The sequence below is a fragment of the Protopterus annectens genome, chromosome 6.part0, assembly GCF_019279795.1.
Source record: "Protopterus annectens isolate FY-2018-M chromosome 6.part0, PAN1.0, whole genome shotgun sequence".
Lineage (NCBI taxonomy): Eukaryota > Metazoa > Chordata > Ceratodontiformes > Protopteridae > Protopterus > Protopterus annectens.
In genome coordinates, this window is record NC_056737.1 from 454,997,233 (window position 1) to 455,012,566 (window position 15,334).

A 15,334-nucleotide genomic window follows, 5' to 3' on the forward strand; every position below is an offset into this window, starting at 1 on the left:
CACAATGGTACCTCCTATACCGAGCCAGCAGATATTGCCAGTATACTGGCCAACAGATACCGTGCCAACTTTACCCCTCTCTCCCCTCCCAAAGGACCTATCACATTAACAGTAGATTGGCAAGCACCCAGTATTACTGATGCACAGGTTAAAACAGCACTTTCCAAGGCCAAGAAATCAGCTTCTATGGGACCTGACAATATCCCTGGCCGTGTGCTTCATGAACTAGAGAGTGAACTGGCACCTCACCTGTGTCTCCTGTTCAATCACAGCCTCACCTCAGGCTTTGTCCCTACCGAATGGCGGACTGCTGCAGTCATCCCTCTCAACAAAGGAGGAGCGACTACAGACTCTGGGAACGATCACTCCATTAGCTTAACGAGTCTGATATGCAACGCTATGGAGCACATCATCATGGACCTAATAAACAAGGATATAGGTAATCTCCAAACTCTGAATCCCACACAGTTTGGTTTTGTGAAGGGTAGATCATGCCTGCTCAACTTGGTCGACTTCTTTGAGTGAGTCACCAGAGCTGTGGATGAAGGCAAGGTGGCTCACACAGCCTACCTTGATCTGGCCAATTCCTTTGATACCATTCCTCACTCAAGAATCATAGAAAAATTCAGTAAGCTAGGCATCAACCCCTATATCACTAGGTGGGTTGCAAAGTGGCTCACAGATAGAACGCACAGTGTGAAAGTAGTTGACTGCAAGTCAGGCTCCCAACCAGTCATGAGTGGAGTCCCACAGGGTTCAGTCCTGGGTCCTCTCCTGTTTGGAATCTAGTTCCCTGAAGTCCAGGCCAACACGAAGGGAATCTGGCTGACAAAGATTGCAGTCGATTGCAAGTTGGGAGCTATTATTAACTCCTCAAGTGATGTTGACATCCTACAGAAAAGCCTCACTGAGACCAATGACCGGTGTCAAAACCATGGCCTTAAGCTCAATGCCAAAAAATGTGTTGTCATTCCCTTTGGGAAAAACCCAGTTCCCATGAATTGTTACATCGATGGTAGTCCACTGAACACAGGAGTTACAAGAGATCTTGGAACACAGGTTGATGGCAACCTCTCTTTCAACCACTACATTGCCACTGTGGTCAGAAAGTCCTATGTGGCACATCTCGTTACTATGGGTTTTGCATCCAGGAAGAAAGAGGTAATTGTCTCCCTCTACTCTTCCCTCCTTAGGCCAATCATCAAGTACAATTCCCCATTTGGCATGTACCTCACTAAACACCTGCAACAACTGGAGAGGCCGCAGAAGTACCTCACAAAGAGGATTCTAGGCCTTAAACACTTGTCCTATATGGACAGATTTAGAAAACTCCAGCTATTCTCTGTCTCATATCGCCTACTTAGCTTTATCTTTGCTTGACTTACAAAGCCATGTCTGACCCAGCTATGTTAGAAATGCTACATCTAAAGAAATCCCAATCCCTCTGCACCACACGCTCCAGAGACCTCAACCTAATTACCACAATCAATAGAACGTGCTGGAGGGACAGGTTAACAACCCAGAAACTGCCCATGCTATGGAATAGACTTCCCGTAAATGTCAAACAAAGGACTTCACTGGCCCTCTTCAAGAGAAATCTTGATGAGTGGATGGGAATTAGAAAATTCACCCCGGGATCACTCCAGTGGCTCTACTTGACAGAGGCACTGGGAACTGAGGTCAGGTGGCACCATACCAGGCTAATCCTATGGGCTAGGCTTGTAAAGGCTCCAGGGTCATTCGCTTAGTACACACCTATGAACCTATGGTGGGCTTAGGGTCTGAGTGTATTAATATAGTGAGGAACCCAATGTGAGGGCATGAACTGGCACATGAAGGGTATGCCTCTGAGCCCAAGAACATATGAGACAAATGTTAACTGGACGAGAAAAAAAGTCTGATGTTATTTTTAGACCCCGTCAAGGAAAACCCTTTATAGGTTGACTGACAATTGTTTGATTTTTGCAATTTTGCAGGGCAGTACCTCTTCTGTCAAGTGTAATGCAAGTTTTGCATTTTTTTCCTTTTTGTAGATCAGAGATGCTGTCAAATGGAGTCTCAGCTATTACAAGTTACAAGCAATGAAAGCCATTTACGAGCGGTAATGAATTTTTCATTTTGTTTTTCTTGACTTATAAATTGTATATCTTGAAACGTTTAGACTTGGAGCTTATTCTGTTACTTCCTCACATTGTTAACTTAGAAGCCTTACTTACTGCAGCTTTTGACCCATATAATAATACAGATAAAAATGAAAATAAAACTTGAAATTTGACCTTCTCCATAAATCATGGAATATATGAAAATTAGGTTATTAATACATTGTAGAGAGTCTTATGGTCATAAAGTCTGCAAACCATAGTATATGTTGATGTCCTTCTATTCATATGCTGCAGTAGTTCATAACATGGGGGGGGGGGGGGGGTCCACCTCTGGCTGACTCATACGTCCAGCCATTATACAATAGTCTGTTGCTACTGTCAGGTACGTGCGATGTCGCACAGTATCAGAAAGTATGTTGGTCATAAAGTGATGGGTATAAAGTGGACATCTGCACATACCAGACCTCAGAACTCTTCTGCCACCTATCCAATCGTCTTCTGCTGTTGTTGCTTGTCAGACAAGTTTGCGAACCTTGGATAAGATAAGTGCCCTGTTGGGGTTTTTTTCTTTGCTGTCTTTGGCTAGTGTGTATTTTTGTGATTACTTGTCAGCTAGGAACGGCAAGTGTCAGTGTGGAAGGCAGATTCCACATAAGGACTCTCAATGACCTTTTTTTTATTTTGCCTAAGCCTGAATCACGACTGTACTACCTGTGCTATTTGCAAGGCCTGTGTACCCAAGACCCTCTGTAAGTCCCTTAGCTTCTTTAAACTTATACCTCGAAAATTAGCACTTAAAGCATCTCGCACGTGACATGGAAGCTACGTTGGGCCCGTCAGGCGAGCCACAAGTTGAGGGCCAAAAAGCGTATGCCTGATTTACCTGCCACTCCCTCTGTTCTGGATGTCTCTCCCAAAGCCGATGTTGGCTCAGAGACTGTCCTGAAGTCAGTAGTCACTCCTTTGTCAGGTACCATTGTGGAGGCCATGAAGGACCCTACCAGCACATCTTTGAGGGAAATGTAGGCATCCGACTTGGGACTGAAGACCCATGTGGCATTATCCAGATCATAATGTGAGAGGATGTTCCTGCCAACGTTGTAGAGTGTAGGTCGACGTCTGGCCCCATCCACCTTTCACCAAATGGAGGTTCCCAAAAAGAAAAAATTAAGACAAAACATGTTTCTCCAGCTCCTCAGGAACAACCACTGGATTAGCAGGCTTTTTCCCATGGCCTGTTCAACACATTTATGGCCCCTGAGACAGTCCTCGGCTCCCTTTCCCTTCCATCTTTTCCTCTACTCCTCAAAACAGGACTTCTGATGAGTTTTCCTCCAATGATGAGGAATCTTCAGGGGAAGAATCTTTGGCTTATTCAGCCCAAATTTCTTCCCCTTTGGGTTATGCCTCCCCAGAAAAGGAATCTAATGGCACTGATTCTCCATGGAAGGATATCTCATTTGAGGAAACAAGTCTTAAGATTAGGGAGTTTTTCAAGTGAGATTATTGTCAGGTACCAGACATCCAAAAAAGGTACTGTGATCTGCCGGAGATAGACTCCCCTTTCCCATCTGCCATACTTCCTGTCCTGCCAGCCTTCCTAGATGCCTTTGCTACTGTTTCAGAGTGCCCAGATTTCTCAACCTCCAGCCCCCAAAAGGCCAGATAGATTTCATAAAGTGCCACAGAACTCCAAATTCCTATTCAAATGTCCCTCTGCAGACCCTGCTTACCATCTCAGTATCTGCAGACAAGACATCCAAGATGTTACCTTCCACTCCTCTGCTCCCCTCATAAGGAGAGCAAGGTCATGGAGAGAATAGGAAAAAAAGGTTTACACTTCAGCTACTCTGGCTTTCAGGGCCAGTAACTATCAGACCCATATGGCCAAATATTCCTTGGCCCTTCTTTTGGATGCTGGCAAATTACTCTCTGAGCTTCCTGACTTCTCCCACTAAGGCTAATCTTCGCTCCATCCTTAACTCAGGTCAGGTTACATGGCATTCCATAAAGTGTAGCTATGATGCCATGGAGGTATCAGCTAGAGCAGCTGCATCTAGGTCAGTCCTGAGGAGGTATTCTTGGCTCAGGCTCCAATCTTTGCCTGATGACATTAAGGCAAAAATCATGGATGGCCCTCCTGGACAACAAGGCATTGTTTGATATTTCTGCTGCAGAACTCTTTAAATCTCTTCAGGAGTAGGGCAGGGAGCTGCAAGACCTGAAGCACATTTTTGTTTCTGCAGTGCCCAGGTTTCAGAGGAACTACCTTACCAAGACCACCTTTGTTAGAAAGTCTGCCAGGCCGAATCTTCCAAAGGTAAGAGAGATTTTATGAAAAATTTTCCTCTAAATCTGCCTCTTCTACTCCCACACAGAAACAGCTCTTTCAGGCTAAGCCAGGTAGTCTGGTGTGGTGGATCCAAGAAAATAAATGGCACGTGATCATTTTACAGCCTTGTATTCCAGTCATAGAGCTGAAGTAGGTTAAAACTAGAGCTGCCAACAGTTTTGAATGTCATGAGCACAGGAGTGATACCTTCCCTTCTCCTGTGTACCTGGTAGTGTGACAGTGTGTTTCTTCAGTTCACAGGCATGCCTGCTTTGTGTTGATGTCATCTAGATGGCTAATTCTGAGAGACTTCAATATTAGGTTTAAGAAAGGAGTCTGTTTTGTAAAGGCATCCCATTGCAGTTAAATTTTGTTCAATACTGTGTTACCTCTGCTAACCATTGAGAAGAGCATACATTGGACTCAGTGTTCCATCTAGGTGTCATGATGAGGTGGTGGAATTGGTGATGTCTGATCATAGCCTAATTTGATTTATTGTTGGTTTATCCTGTGTGGCTCCCCCATCTGGAGTCTGAGGGTCTGATATTTTTGGGAGCCTCCATGTGGGTCACTCCAGATTTACTGGTTTCTGTTTTACATTAACAGTTTGCCTGTTGGAGATCAGTACTAGATCTTTCATTTCTGAACTTGCGTGTAAAAGAACCAAAATTCAAAATGTTGGCCTTGCAGAACGTTGCTCCTCATTCCTCCCATTAGTTACATGGTAACACTAGACTTAAATGGTGCTTATCACATTCCAATAGTTGCAGGCTTCTGGAAAGTTCAGAGGTTCTCTCTGTTTGGGTCACATCATCAGTTATCTGCATTACCATTTGGATTATCTACAACTCCAACGGTGTTTATGAAATGTCTAAACCCAGTCATAGCTCACTGCAGACTGAATGGCATTCACATATTCCTTATTTAGGCAACTTACTTGTTTTTTTTATATAGATGTTTAATCGTTAGCCTGAGTTATGTCTTTTCTGACCAGTCTGGGCTTCCAGATAAATGTTAAAAATCCTCCATGACTCCATCTCAGAGAATTGCTTCTCCTGGCTGCCTTCTAGAGACTACTTTTCAAAAGGCCTTTCTGACACAAGAGAAGGTGGATTTTTTCTGCAAACTTTCCCGAGTTTCTCCAAACAGTCTGACTTTTGGAAGAGAATTTCACAGGATGCTAGGGTTCATGGCTTCCATGATTCTCATGATTTCTGTTGCCTGGTTACACATGAGAAAGATGCAGTGGTTTCTGAAAAGAAACTCTAGGAGCTAGTATTTACATCCTCTAGAGCATCAAATTCCAGTTTTGAGCTTTCAGAAAACAAAACTGCATTGGTGGAGACAGCAAATTCAGCTGAACCAAGATCCCCCTTTCTCTCTTCAGACACCAGACCAATCTCTCACACTGATGATTCATTTTGCTTGTGGAGCAGTTTTCATTTGGGTAAAGGTGCAAGGCCTATTTCAGACCTACTCAAGCACATCAGTGTAAAGATGTATTACATCATTGTAAAGATGTATTGGCCGTCACCCATGCCTTGAAATCTCCATCACCTTTGGTTACCAGGACCTCTACAAGATTACAGAAAATGTCACATTCGTGGTACATAAGCAAGCAGAGAGGTAGAAAATCGTATCCTTATACAGACTGGTTATGATGGCTTAGAAGGCATCTGTGCAGCATTCCTTAACCCTCTAAGCATCCTACATTCTGTCAGAGTAAAACATAGTGGCAGACAAGTTGAGCATTACCAAGACAAGTCCTCGTGGATAGAAATTAAACTGGGGGGGTCTTGCAGGAGCTGATCTAATTGTGGGGCACATTTGTTCACCTCCTTTCAAAATAGACAACTAAACAAATTCTGCACCAGGACTCCTTGCAAGCAGGCCTGGACAACAGATGCATTTTCATTCCCGTGGACAGGAAAGTTCCTTTGTGTCTCCACCATTTCCACTAATATCCAGGGTAATTCTGAATATTCAGGATGACTCTTCAAAAATCACTGTGGTGTCTTTCTTTTGACCTGGGCAACAGTGGTTCTCCCTGCTTATGGAATTTGTCAAGGGCAGTTACCACACACCTCCTCACAGACTGGATCTACTCACACAAGACAGACTGAGTTTGATACACTTCACCTTAATTAACGTCAACTGACTGCCTAGATGATTCAGTTCTAATATGTTTTAGGCACTGACTTCATGAAGAAGTGCAGCAGGTACTAAAGGAGTGAAGAAAACCTGATACTAGAAAATCCTATATTGGCAAGTGGAAGTGGTTTCCTAGTTGATGCTTAGTCAGTAACCAGGTACCCATTGAGGATTTTGTACCACTGGTGCTCAAATATTTGTACCAGTTATTTTCCTCTGACTTCTTTTATTCTTATATAAAGATTAATTTTCTGGTCATTCTACCATGTCTGCCCATGGATCCTCCTCTTTTTTCTCTGTTTGTGGTAAAACTGTTTCTAAAAGGACACTTGAGACCTTCTTGTAAATAGTTTCTTCCTCTTTGGGATCTCGTCATTGCTGTGACATCTGCAAGAAGAGTATCTGAGTTGCAAGCTGTCATAGTGGGTGGACCTTGCCTCAGATTCCACACGAATCGGGTCACATTAAAAATAAACCCCTTTTTGTACCCAAAGTGGTTTTCGAGTTTTCTTTGAATCAAGCCATCAATCATCCAGTTTTCTACCCGGAATCTAAAAATCTGCGAGTAAGGATTCTGCATAGTGTGGACGTGCATAGGTGGCTCAGGTAACATCTTCCAACAAGAAAAAGACTGGGAACCCAACAACAACACAAAGGAAACACGGACGAGTACTGGAGCAACCACCCAATTTTATTTTATAATTAAGTGCTTTCATCAAGATTATAACAAAACTTCCTCAAAATCCATAAAACATATTCACAATTACCTAATTAAATACCCCTCCCTAAAGAAATCACATGTTTTAAAACACCAGTAACAACAGTTCATTAATTAACAAACCATCAAAGGACTTGTAATATAAAATGAACACTTTTAAAAATATTTTTATAAAAATATTTTTTATAAAAAACATATGTAGCATGTTAGTATGTATTAAACCTTTTGCTATTAAAAAAAACACAAGTACAATATCAAACTTTGTAGGACATGAGTTTTAAGGTACTGGAAATGGTGGATTTTAAATGATATTCACAGCTATGAACCATCCTAGTATGGTTTTAGTACAGAGACTGCCTTCATCTGGATATGTACCACTCCCCTTTTGCTGAGATCAACTCTGTTATTTGATCTCATATTTTTAGATTTCTCTGCAACCTTTGACCCAGTTAAGTGTAATTCTGTTGGACCTTTTGAATGCTGTCCTGGAATAATTTGCCCAGTACCTATTAGGGCCAACTGAGAAGATGGTATCAGGGGTTAATTACTCCTCTTACTATCTGAGCTGTGGTGTACCATATGATTCAAGTTTACATGAACTGTTCATTGTTTATGTGCTCCATAAGGGATGTTATTTGAAGTTGTAAAATATCGTTATGCTTATGACATGCAGCTGTACATTTTTTCTTGCAAAAAATTGTGTTTCCCCTTAAAGAGACTAGATGTGCAATTTGGAATACATCTGATGGTCAGTAGCTGATGAATCTCAGTACCCCCAAGACAGTTGCCATGGGCATACATGCCAATGTCTGAAATTTATCTTCCCCAGTATTTTCTCCTGTCTTCATCTGTAATTGTGACAGACTGGAATTTTTGTTGAAGGTGCACAAGTTATGTATGAGCAACTAAATCTAAATTTGAAATAATCCTGAGGAAAGCCACCAAAAAGATCTGTAGGATGGAGAGAAAGGAAAATTACCAGACTATTGAGCACTTCAATATCCTTCTTTTTCTCCTTTTCATGACATTTACTGAGAATTTAATCTCAGAAGCTTTCGATTTTAAGTCAAGATCCAAGCCCCCTTCTCCTTTTCTGCATTTTTGCAGTTCTTTCATATGTGTTGCAGAAAAAGTTTGTAATACTTAAGGGAATTTTTTTAGGTTCTTAATACTTCAGTGGTGCAGTAATCACTCTTACGATTTCTTGACTTGTGGAAGCTTAAGGCCAGACCGAATACCAGAAATGTTTTCCTTTCCCGCAGACCTGGAGGATGGCCTCCCTTCCAATATCAGGACATCAGAACAGAAAAGGTCATTGGTCTGCACTATTTTTTCAGATCTTTCTTGGCGTCCGAGTCCAAAGCATCAGTATTTGTCAATGTGCTGGCCAAAGTGCTTCATGAAGCCAAGTACCCCGCTGGGGCAAGCCTTTGTTGCATAACTTGAATTTTGATTGATATTGATAAGGGGAATTATCTAATGTTTGTTTAGTGTGTTGAAAATCGGTCCCCCCACACGGATTTTTACTCTTTGCATATTCTACTGGATCTGGAGCATGACATGCCAAATTTTCCCCAGTATTCTTCTTTTCAGCACTTGCACTATTAGGTGTAGGGCAGAGTCTTTGTAAAAGTATTTAGACCAGTACAAAGAGCATCAGTGTCCTTTTCCCACTATGAAGTCTGCCATTCCTGCTGTTAATCTGTAGCACAAAAGGAAGGAGAAGCATCCTAGAGATAAGCACTAGAAAACTGGAGACACCTTTTGTCTCAGACAGACCTTCTAGGCTCGAGATATTTGAAGGAGATAAGGCACTTTCTCAGCTCCTGCCTGTGAACTTCTGTACTGTTTTGGGCTCTGGCATGACTGTTTTGAAGGCTACCATGTCTACTGTGCATTTGATATGTGCTATGGCCAAATACACCAAGGCATTAGTTGGGTCCTGAGCCACTGTACAGACAACCACTTCTGACACCCAGATCCTCATTACTGAGGGCAAGCACAGAGTTCCCCATATCTGTCTCCTTTCAAAGATCCCAGGGGACCAGATCCAGGTTGTGGCCACTTGCTCATGTCCTGAAGCCTGGCTTTCAAATGCCCCACCCAAGTTCAGGCCCAAGCAGCAGAACATTAAAAAGCCTGTTGTTAGCTTGTCCTGGCCACACTCTATTGTGCCTTTGCCCCACCATTAACACGCCTACCCACAGGACTTTTTCAAGTTTGCAGGGGATCTCATGAAATTCATTGGAGCTTGCAGTTAGACCCTTAAAAGCAGCTTGCATATGGAATCTTTCCTTAAAAATAAACAGGCACCCTTCCCCACAGGAATCTTAAGATTCATATGGCTTTGAGAACCAGGTGACATATTAGGATCAAATTTCTACAGGGTTATAAACTATCTCCGAGTCAGATGACACTCTTGTCTCACCGCATTAGAATTTTTCTGAGACTGTCTTCATAAAATGAAAGAGACCTTCACTGGGGAAGTTCAAGAATATCCCAGTCCAAGAAAAGATTCTGAGAATTTTTTTGTATTACTGAGCAGAAACTACTCTCCATTCGTCTGTTACTAAAATGGTGGATGTGATTCAGGCCACAACCCTGTAATGTAAATCCCATCTCCTTGAATCTAGAAAGCCAGAGTGGATGTTCTTCGTGTTTCACTACTGCAGTCATTACATTTGGGTAATCTGCTGGCAGGTTGCCCTCAGTCGGCCTGATTAACAAAGTCTTGGGTCCTGCGTTAGTTGCTGTCCCTTCTTCCATGACGTCAGGTCGTCAGGGGGTATAAAACATGCAGCCGACGCCATTTTCATCAGTCTTTCCTGCTGCGCAGTGCCCGAAGCAGAAGCAGTTCGCAAGTGCTTGTCGGCCGACTCCTGAAATTTTCGTTTTCGAGTTTCAGAACCAAAGTCTTCAACCTAAAGCTAAGTACCCCATTGGGGAAACTTTTTCTTGCTCCTTACTGATGTCAGTAAAAGTTAATAACTGTATTACTTGTGGGAAGCAAATACATCATAAGGATTTTCATTTTTACTATATTCCTTGCCTAGGCCCTGACCACAACTTGCCTTGCTGTCGGTTTTGTGCTAAATTTAATCAACACACTATTAAGCGTCTGTATATTTTTGCATCTAAATATTTTGGCTCAAGGTTTAACTATCCAGAAATGTCGTCGGTTAGCAATCTGACTACCGGAATACACAAAAACCGCAAATAAAAAGAGAGACTGTCGAGGTCCAAAACCGACAAAGCTTCTCCTAAACCAGTCACCGGTGCTCAGTGAGGCGCTTTCGCAGCTCCTGATGCCCGCTAGTTTTGATTCGCAGGCCTGTACTGAGACCCATTCAGAGTCCGGTATGCCACGAGACACTTTAAGTATTGAACCCGCGGATGTCTCTACCGTAGATGGGTCCGGAGCCGCTGAGCAGGTACCAGCTTCTGAGGGTGTTTTCAGGCCTAAAGATTTGTATATTAAACCAACGCCATCTTCAAAACCTAGGCCAAAATCAACTTCTGTGTCTAAAAAAACGATGCTTGGGCCACGTGCACAGGCCCCTATGCCTAAAAAACAAATGATCAAAATGGCTGAGGATTTAATTACCTTGATCAGGGGTTCCCATCCCTCTCCTGCTAAGAGGCCTAGGCAAGGCGCTGATTATGAATCATCAGATCAAGTTTCCATTTCTTCTGATTCCTCTTCTGATCAGGAATTATCTATTCTACCTTATGAGGATTCTGATGCAGAAGACTCCATCCCTTCTGCTTCTCCTCCTGAGGATTTTTCTTTTGGAGAAACTTTGCATACCTTAAGGAAGCATTTTCACTGGGAGAGTCAGGATTTCTCAGAATCTAAAAAGAGGCTTAGGGATTTCCTCCTTCTTCCTCAGCATAGACCTTTGGCTATACCTCCTGTTCTAGACATTGTTGATGATGATTTCTCAGAATCCAGCATGGCTCCTGATTCCCTGCCTCCGGCTCATAGTAAGCCAGACAGATATTACAGGGTTCCTGACTCCCACAAATTCCTTTTTAAAAACCCTACTGCTGACCCTGAAACCATTTCTTAGGGTCCCAAGGGTGTTAAGGCTTCTACTGCTAAAAATCCTACCCCTTCTGATAGAGACTCCAGGGCGCTGGATAGATGGGATAAAAAGGTTTACACATCTGCAACCTTGGCTATCAGGACTTTAAACTATCAATTTCATATGCTTAAATATCAGCAGCATGTCATGGGCTTACTTAAACAGAAAATGATGTTGATTTCTGACTGTGTAGAAAATAGAGTTAAAGGATTTATTGCATTCAGCTAAACAAGTTGGAAATTATACTTTGCAATGTGGTTTTGATTCCTTGGAGGCCTCTTGCAGGGCCGCTGTAACTGGATCAGTGATAAGAAGGCATGCTTGGCTCAAGGAGCAAAATCTGCCTGATAATGTTAAAGCAAAATTGTTGGATGCTCCTTTACAACAGGACAGTCTATTTGGTAATAAGGCAGAAGAAGGTTTGAAAAAGATGGAAGACAAAGCTAAATCTATGCAAACCGTAAAAGATTTCCTACAAGTGCAGCCACCCAGGTTCAGTAGGCACTGGCCTACTAAGAATTGGTCCTTTCCAGCACCCACCAGAGCCGCTCAGGTCAAACCCACACTCCAAAGGCTCCAGGTTTCAGTCACAAGGAACTTGCAGAACAAAACAATGGGGTGCCTCCACCTCCAAATCCGGAAGTAGCAAGGCACCTCACTACGGTAAACAGTCTCAATGACTTTCCTCTGCCATCACCAAGCAGGTATCTTTTGGCAGCCCCTTTGTGGGGAAAACTGGCAGTTCATGCACAAAATTTGCGTTTAATTACCCTGGACAAGTGGGTTTTAAATATAGTATCCCAGGGATACAGATTTAATTTCCACATGTTGCCAGTCCCAAACGGATGGCCAGATCTGCCTCAAAATCAGTGGGCAGAGGCCCAGAAACAAGTTATGTCCCTCATGAATATGGGGGCTATTCAACCTGTACCAGAAAAGGAAAAGGGACAAGGTTTTTATTCAAGACTTTTCCTGGTACCCAGAAAAGACAAACCAGTTCTGGACTTATCCATTCTAAATACATTCCTGGACATTCCAAAATTCAAGATGCTGACTCTACAACAGTTACTGCCTATGCTAGGCAAGGATGCCTGGCTGGTAATTCTAGACTTAAGAGGCTTACCTGCATATCCCAATCAGGGAATCTTGCAGAAGATACCTCCACTTCAAAGCAGGCTATTTGCATTACTAGTTCTCTGCACTGCCCTTTGGCTTATCTACTGCGCCCAGGGTCTTCACAAAGTGCTTGGCACCACTAATTGTATTTTGCAGACAAAGAAACATTCAAATTTATCCTTACCTGGACAATTGTCTAATTCATGCAGAAAACAAGGACACTCTTCTAATATATCTGGCATTTGTAAAAAGGCTTCTAACTTGTCTAGGGTACACCATAAATGAAAACAAATTGCATCTGGTACCCTCTCAAATAATTGCATTCCTGGGTGCAAGCTTGAATACAACTGCCCAGATGACTTACCTTACACCAGAAAAACAAATTCAATTGATGACTTCAAACAAGTGGCCACAAAAACCCAGCTGTCTGCAAGACAAATTCTGCAGGCCTTGGGGTTCATGGCTTCCTGCATTCTAATAATTCCATATGCGAGACTGCATATGAGGAAACTTCAGTGGTACCTAAAAAGCTTATGGAGTCAACATTATCACAGCCTGGAAGTAATGATTCCTATCATTCCTTGCCTGCAGAAATAGTTCCTATGGTGGGCAGAGGCCTGTCACCAAAACAAGGGACTGTTATACATTCCACCCCCTGCCACACAAACCTTGACAACAGGTACATCAGATTATGCTTGGGGGGCGCATATGGCAGGGAGATGCATTCAGGGCCAGTGGAGCCCAAATCAGATGCACCTACATATCAACCAGAAAGAGATGCTAGCTGTACAGAATGCTCTGACAGCTTTCAAGGACTATCCTCATCCAGGACAACTACTGATAAAGACAGACAGCACCACAGTCATGTGGTACATAAATAAGCAGGGGGGTACCCATTCCTACCCCCTTTGCAGACTAGCCATGGCTTTGTGGAACATGGCCTTGACTTATCAAATACATCTACAAGCTCAATTCCTGCCATTAAAGCAAAACACTCTGGCAGAAATCTTATGGACCCACACGAATGGAAACTGGATCCACAAATTTTCAGCATGTTGACACACAAATGGGGGAGCCCAGACATAGATCTTTTTGCCTCACCCCAGAACTATTAGTTGGACAAATTCTGCACAAGGATTCATCACAAAAAAGCTTGGAAAGTGGACGCTCTATCCTTCAGCTGGAAAAACCTATCAGTCTATGCCTTTCCCCTTCTGCCTCTGCTCTCCAAGGTCTTATTAAAAGTCAGACAGGAAAAACCAAAAATGATTCCCATTGCTCCAGACTGACCACGCCAACACTGGTACCCGCTCCTGCCCAATATGTCACACCTTCCTCCGTGGTACCTGCCTCAGATGCCTTATCTACTGTCTCAACAGAACTATCAAATTCTGCACACTCCGCTGCAAACTCTGAATCTTGCAGCATAGCTAATCAACTAATTTCACCGGTTACATCTCTCAGCAAACCTATGATGGATGTCATTTTGGAGGCTAGAAGTCTTAGTACTAGAAAATCTTATGCTGATAAATGGAAAAGATTCTGTGCCTGGAACCAAGCACAAGGAATAAGCACAGCAATGCCCAATATTCCTCAGATTCTGCAGTATTTAACTGAGATGCTTCACAAGGGCCTATCTTTCTCTTCCATAAAAATACATGCCTCTGGTATTTCAGCTCATTACAACACAGGGCCTCCCCTCTTTTCTCATCCCCTGCTAAAGCAGTACTTCAGAGGGACCAAAAAGTTAAGACCTCCCAGGAGAGCACCAACTCCTGCATGGGGCCTCAATTTTGTGTTGGAAAAGCTCACTCTACCTCCTTTTGAGCCAGCTGCTACTGCAGACGTAAAATTTCTCTCTTGGAAGACAGCCTTTCTTTTAGCAGTCACTTCAGCTAGAAGGATTTCAGAACTACAGGCTCTCATGGCAGTGGAGCCTTTTATTATCTTTTACCCAGACAGGGTGGCGCTCAGGACCAATCCATCCTTTATGCCTAAAGTGGTATCTAGTGTGGCTCTTAATCAGTCCATTCATCTGCCAAGTTTTTTCCCAAATCCACAGAACAAGGGTGAGTGGATTCTGCATTCATTGGATGTACACAGACAACTAAGATTCTGATCTGAGCAATTACCGGTGACATTTGCTGCAGGGGCAGAGGGAAAGGCTATTTCAAAGCAGACTATTTTAAAATGGATAAGCCATTGTATTCGTTTCTGCTACATGCACCATGGTAAACCTGTTCCCAAGGGGATCAGATCCCACTCCACCAGGGTTGCATCTACTTCTGCAGCCTTTCTCAGAGGGGTTCCTACCAGAGACATTCTAGAAGCTGCTACCTGGAGTTCAGTTCATATGTTCACCAAACATTACCATTTACCTCTTTTCTCTAAATCCAGAGCAGGCTTTGCCACTGCTGTCCTGCAGGGCCTTATAGCTGCTCCTAGTGCTTTATAATTCCATCATCCCAACCATAGTTTGCGGCACTAATTGCACCACTACTCGCAACTTTGGTGCTCTTATTGTTGGTTACTTAGTTCTTTTGGAGCACTAATTGCACTACTCATTTGGTTCTATAGTTTGGGATTTTACCCAAATGTAATGACTGCAACAGTGAAACACGAAGAACATAGTACAGTTGTGTACACTTACCATAAATGTATATGTTCGAGTGTATTCACTGTTGCAGTCCTGGTTACCCACCTGCCAGCCCCCTGTTTTTCTCTTACTATACCTCTTCTGTCTTTTACTATGCTCAAAAGTCTTTTTGGTGTATTTGCTTTTTATTTGGAGGTATGTTTGTTGTGTTTTAAATTACATATATATATATAT

General features: G+C 42.8%; 1 protein-coding gene across 1 annotated transcript in view; it reads left to right on the forward strand.

Moving 5' to 3' along the window:
• The window catches only part of LOC122803858, a 1,735,734-nt gene that overhangs the window by 1,222,699 nt on the left and 497,701 nt on the right, over positions 1-15,334 (forward strand). The window contains exon 12 of the mRNA XM_044073540.1: positions 2,034-2,101. Within this exon, the coding sequence (XP_043929475.1) occupies positions 2,034-2,101 (68 nt within the window). The remainder of the gene's footprint in view (positions 1-2,033; positions 2,102-15,334) is intronic.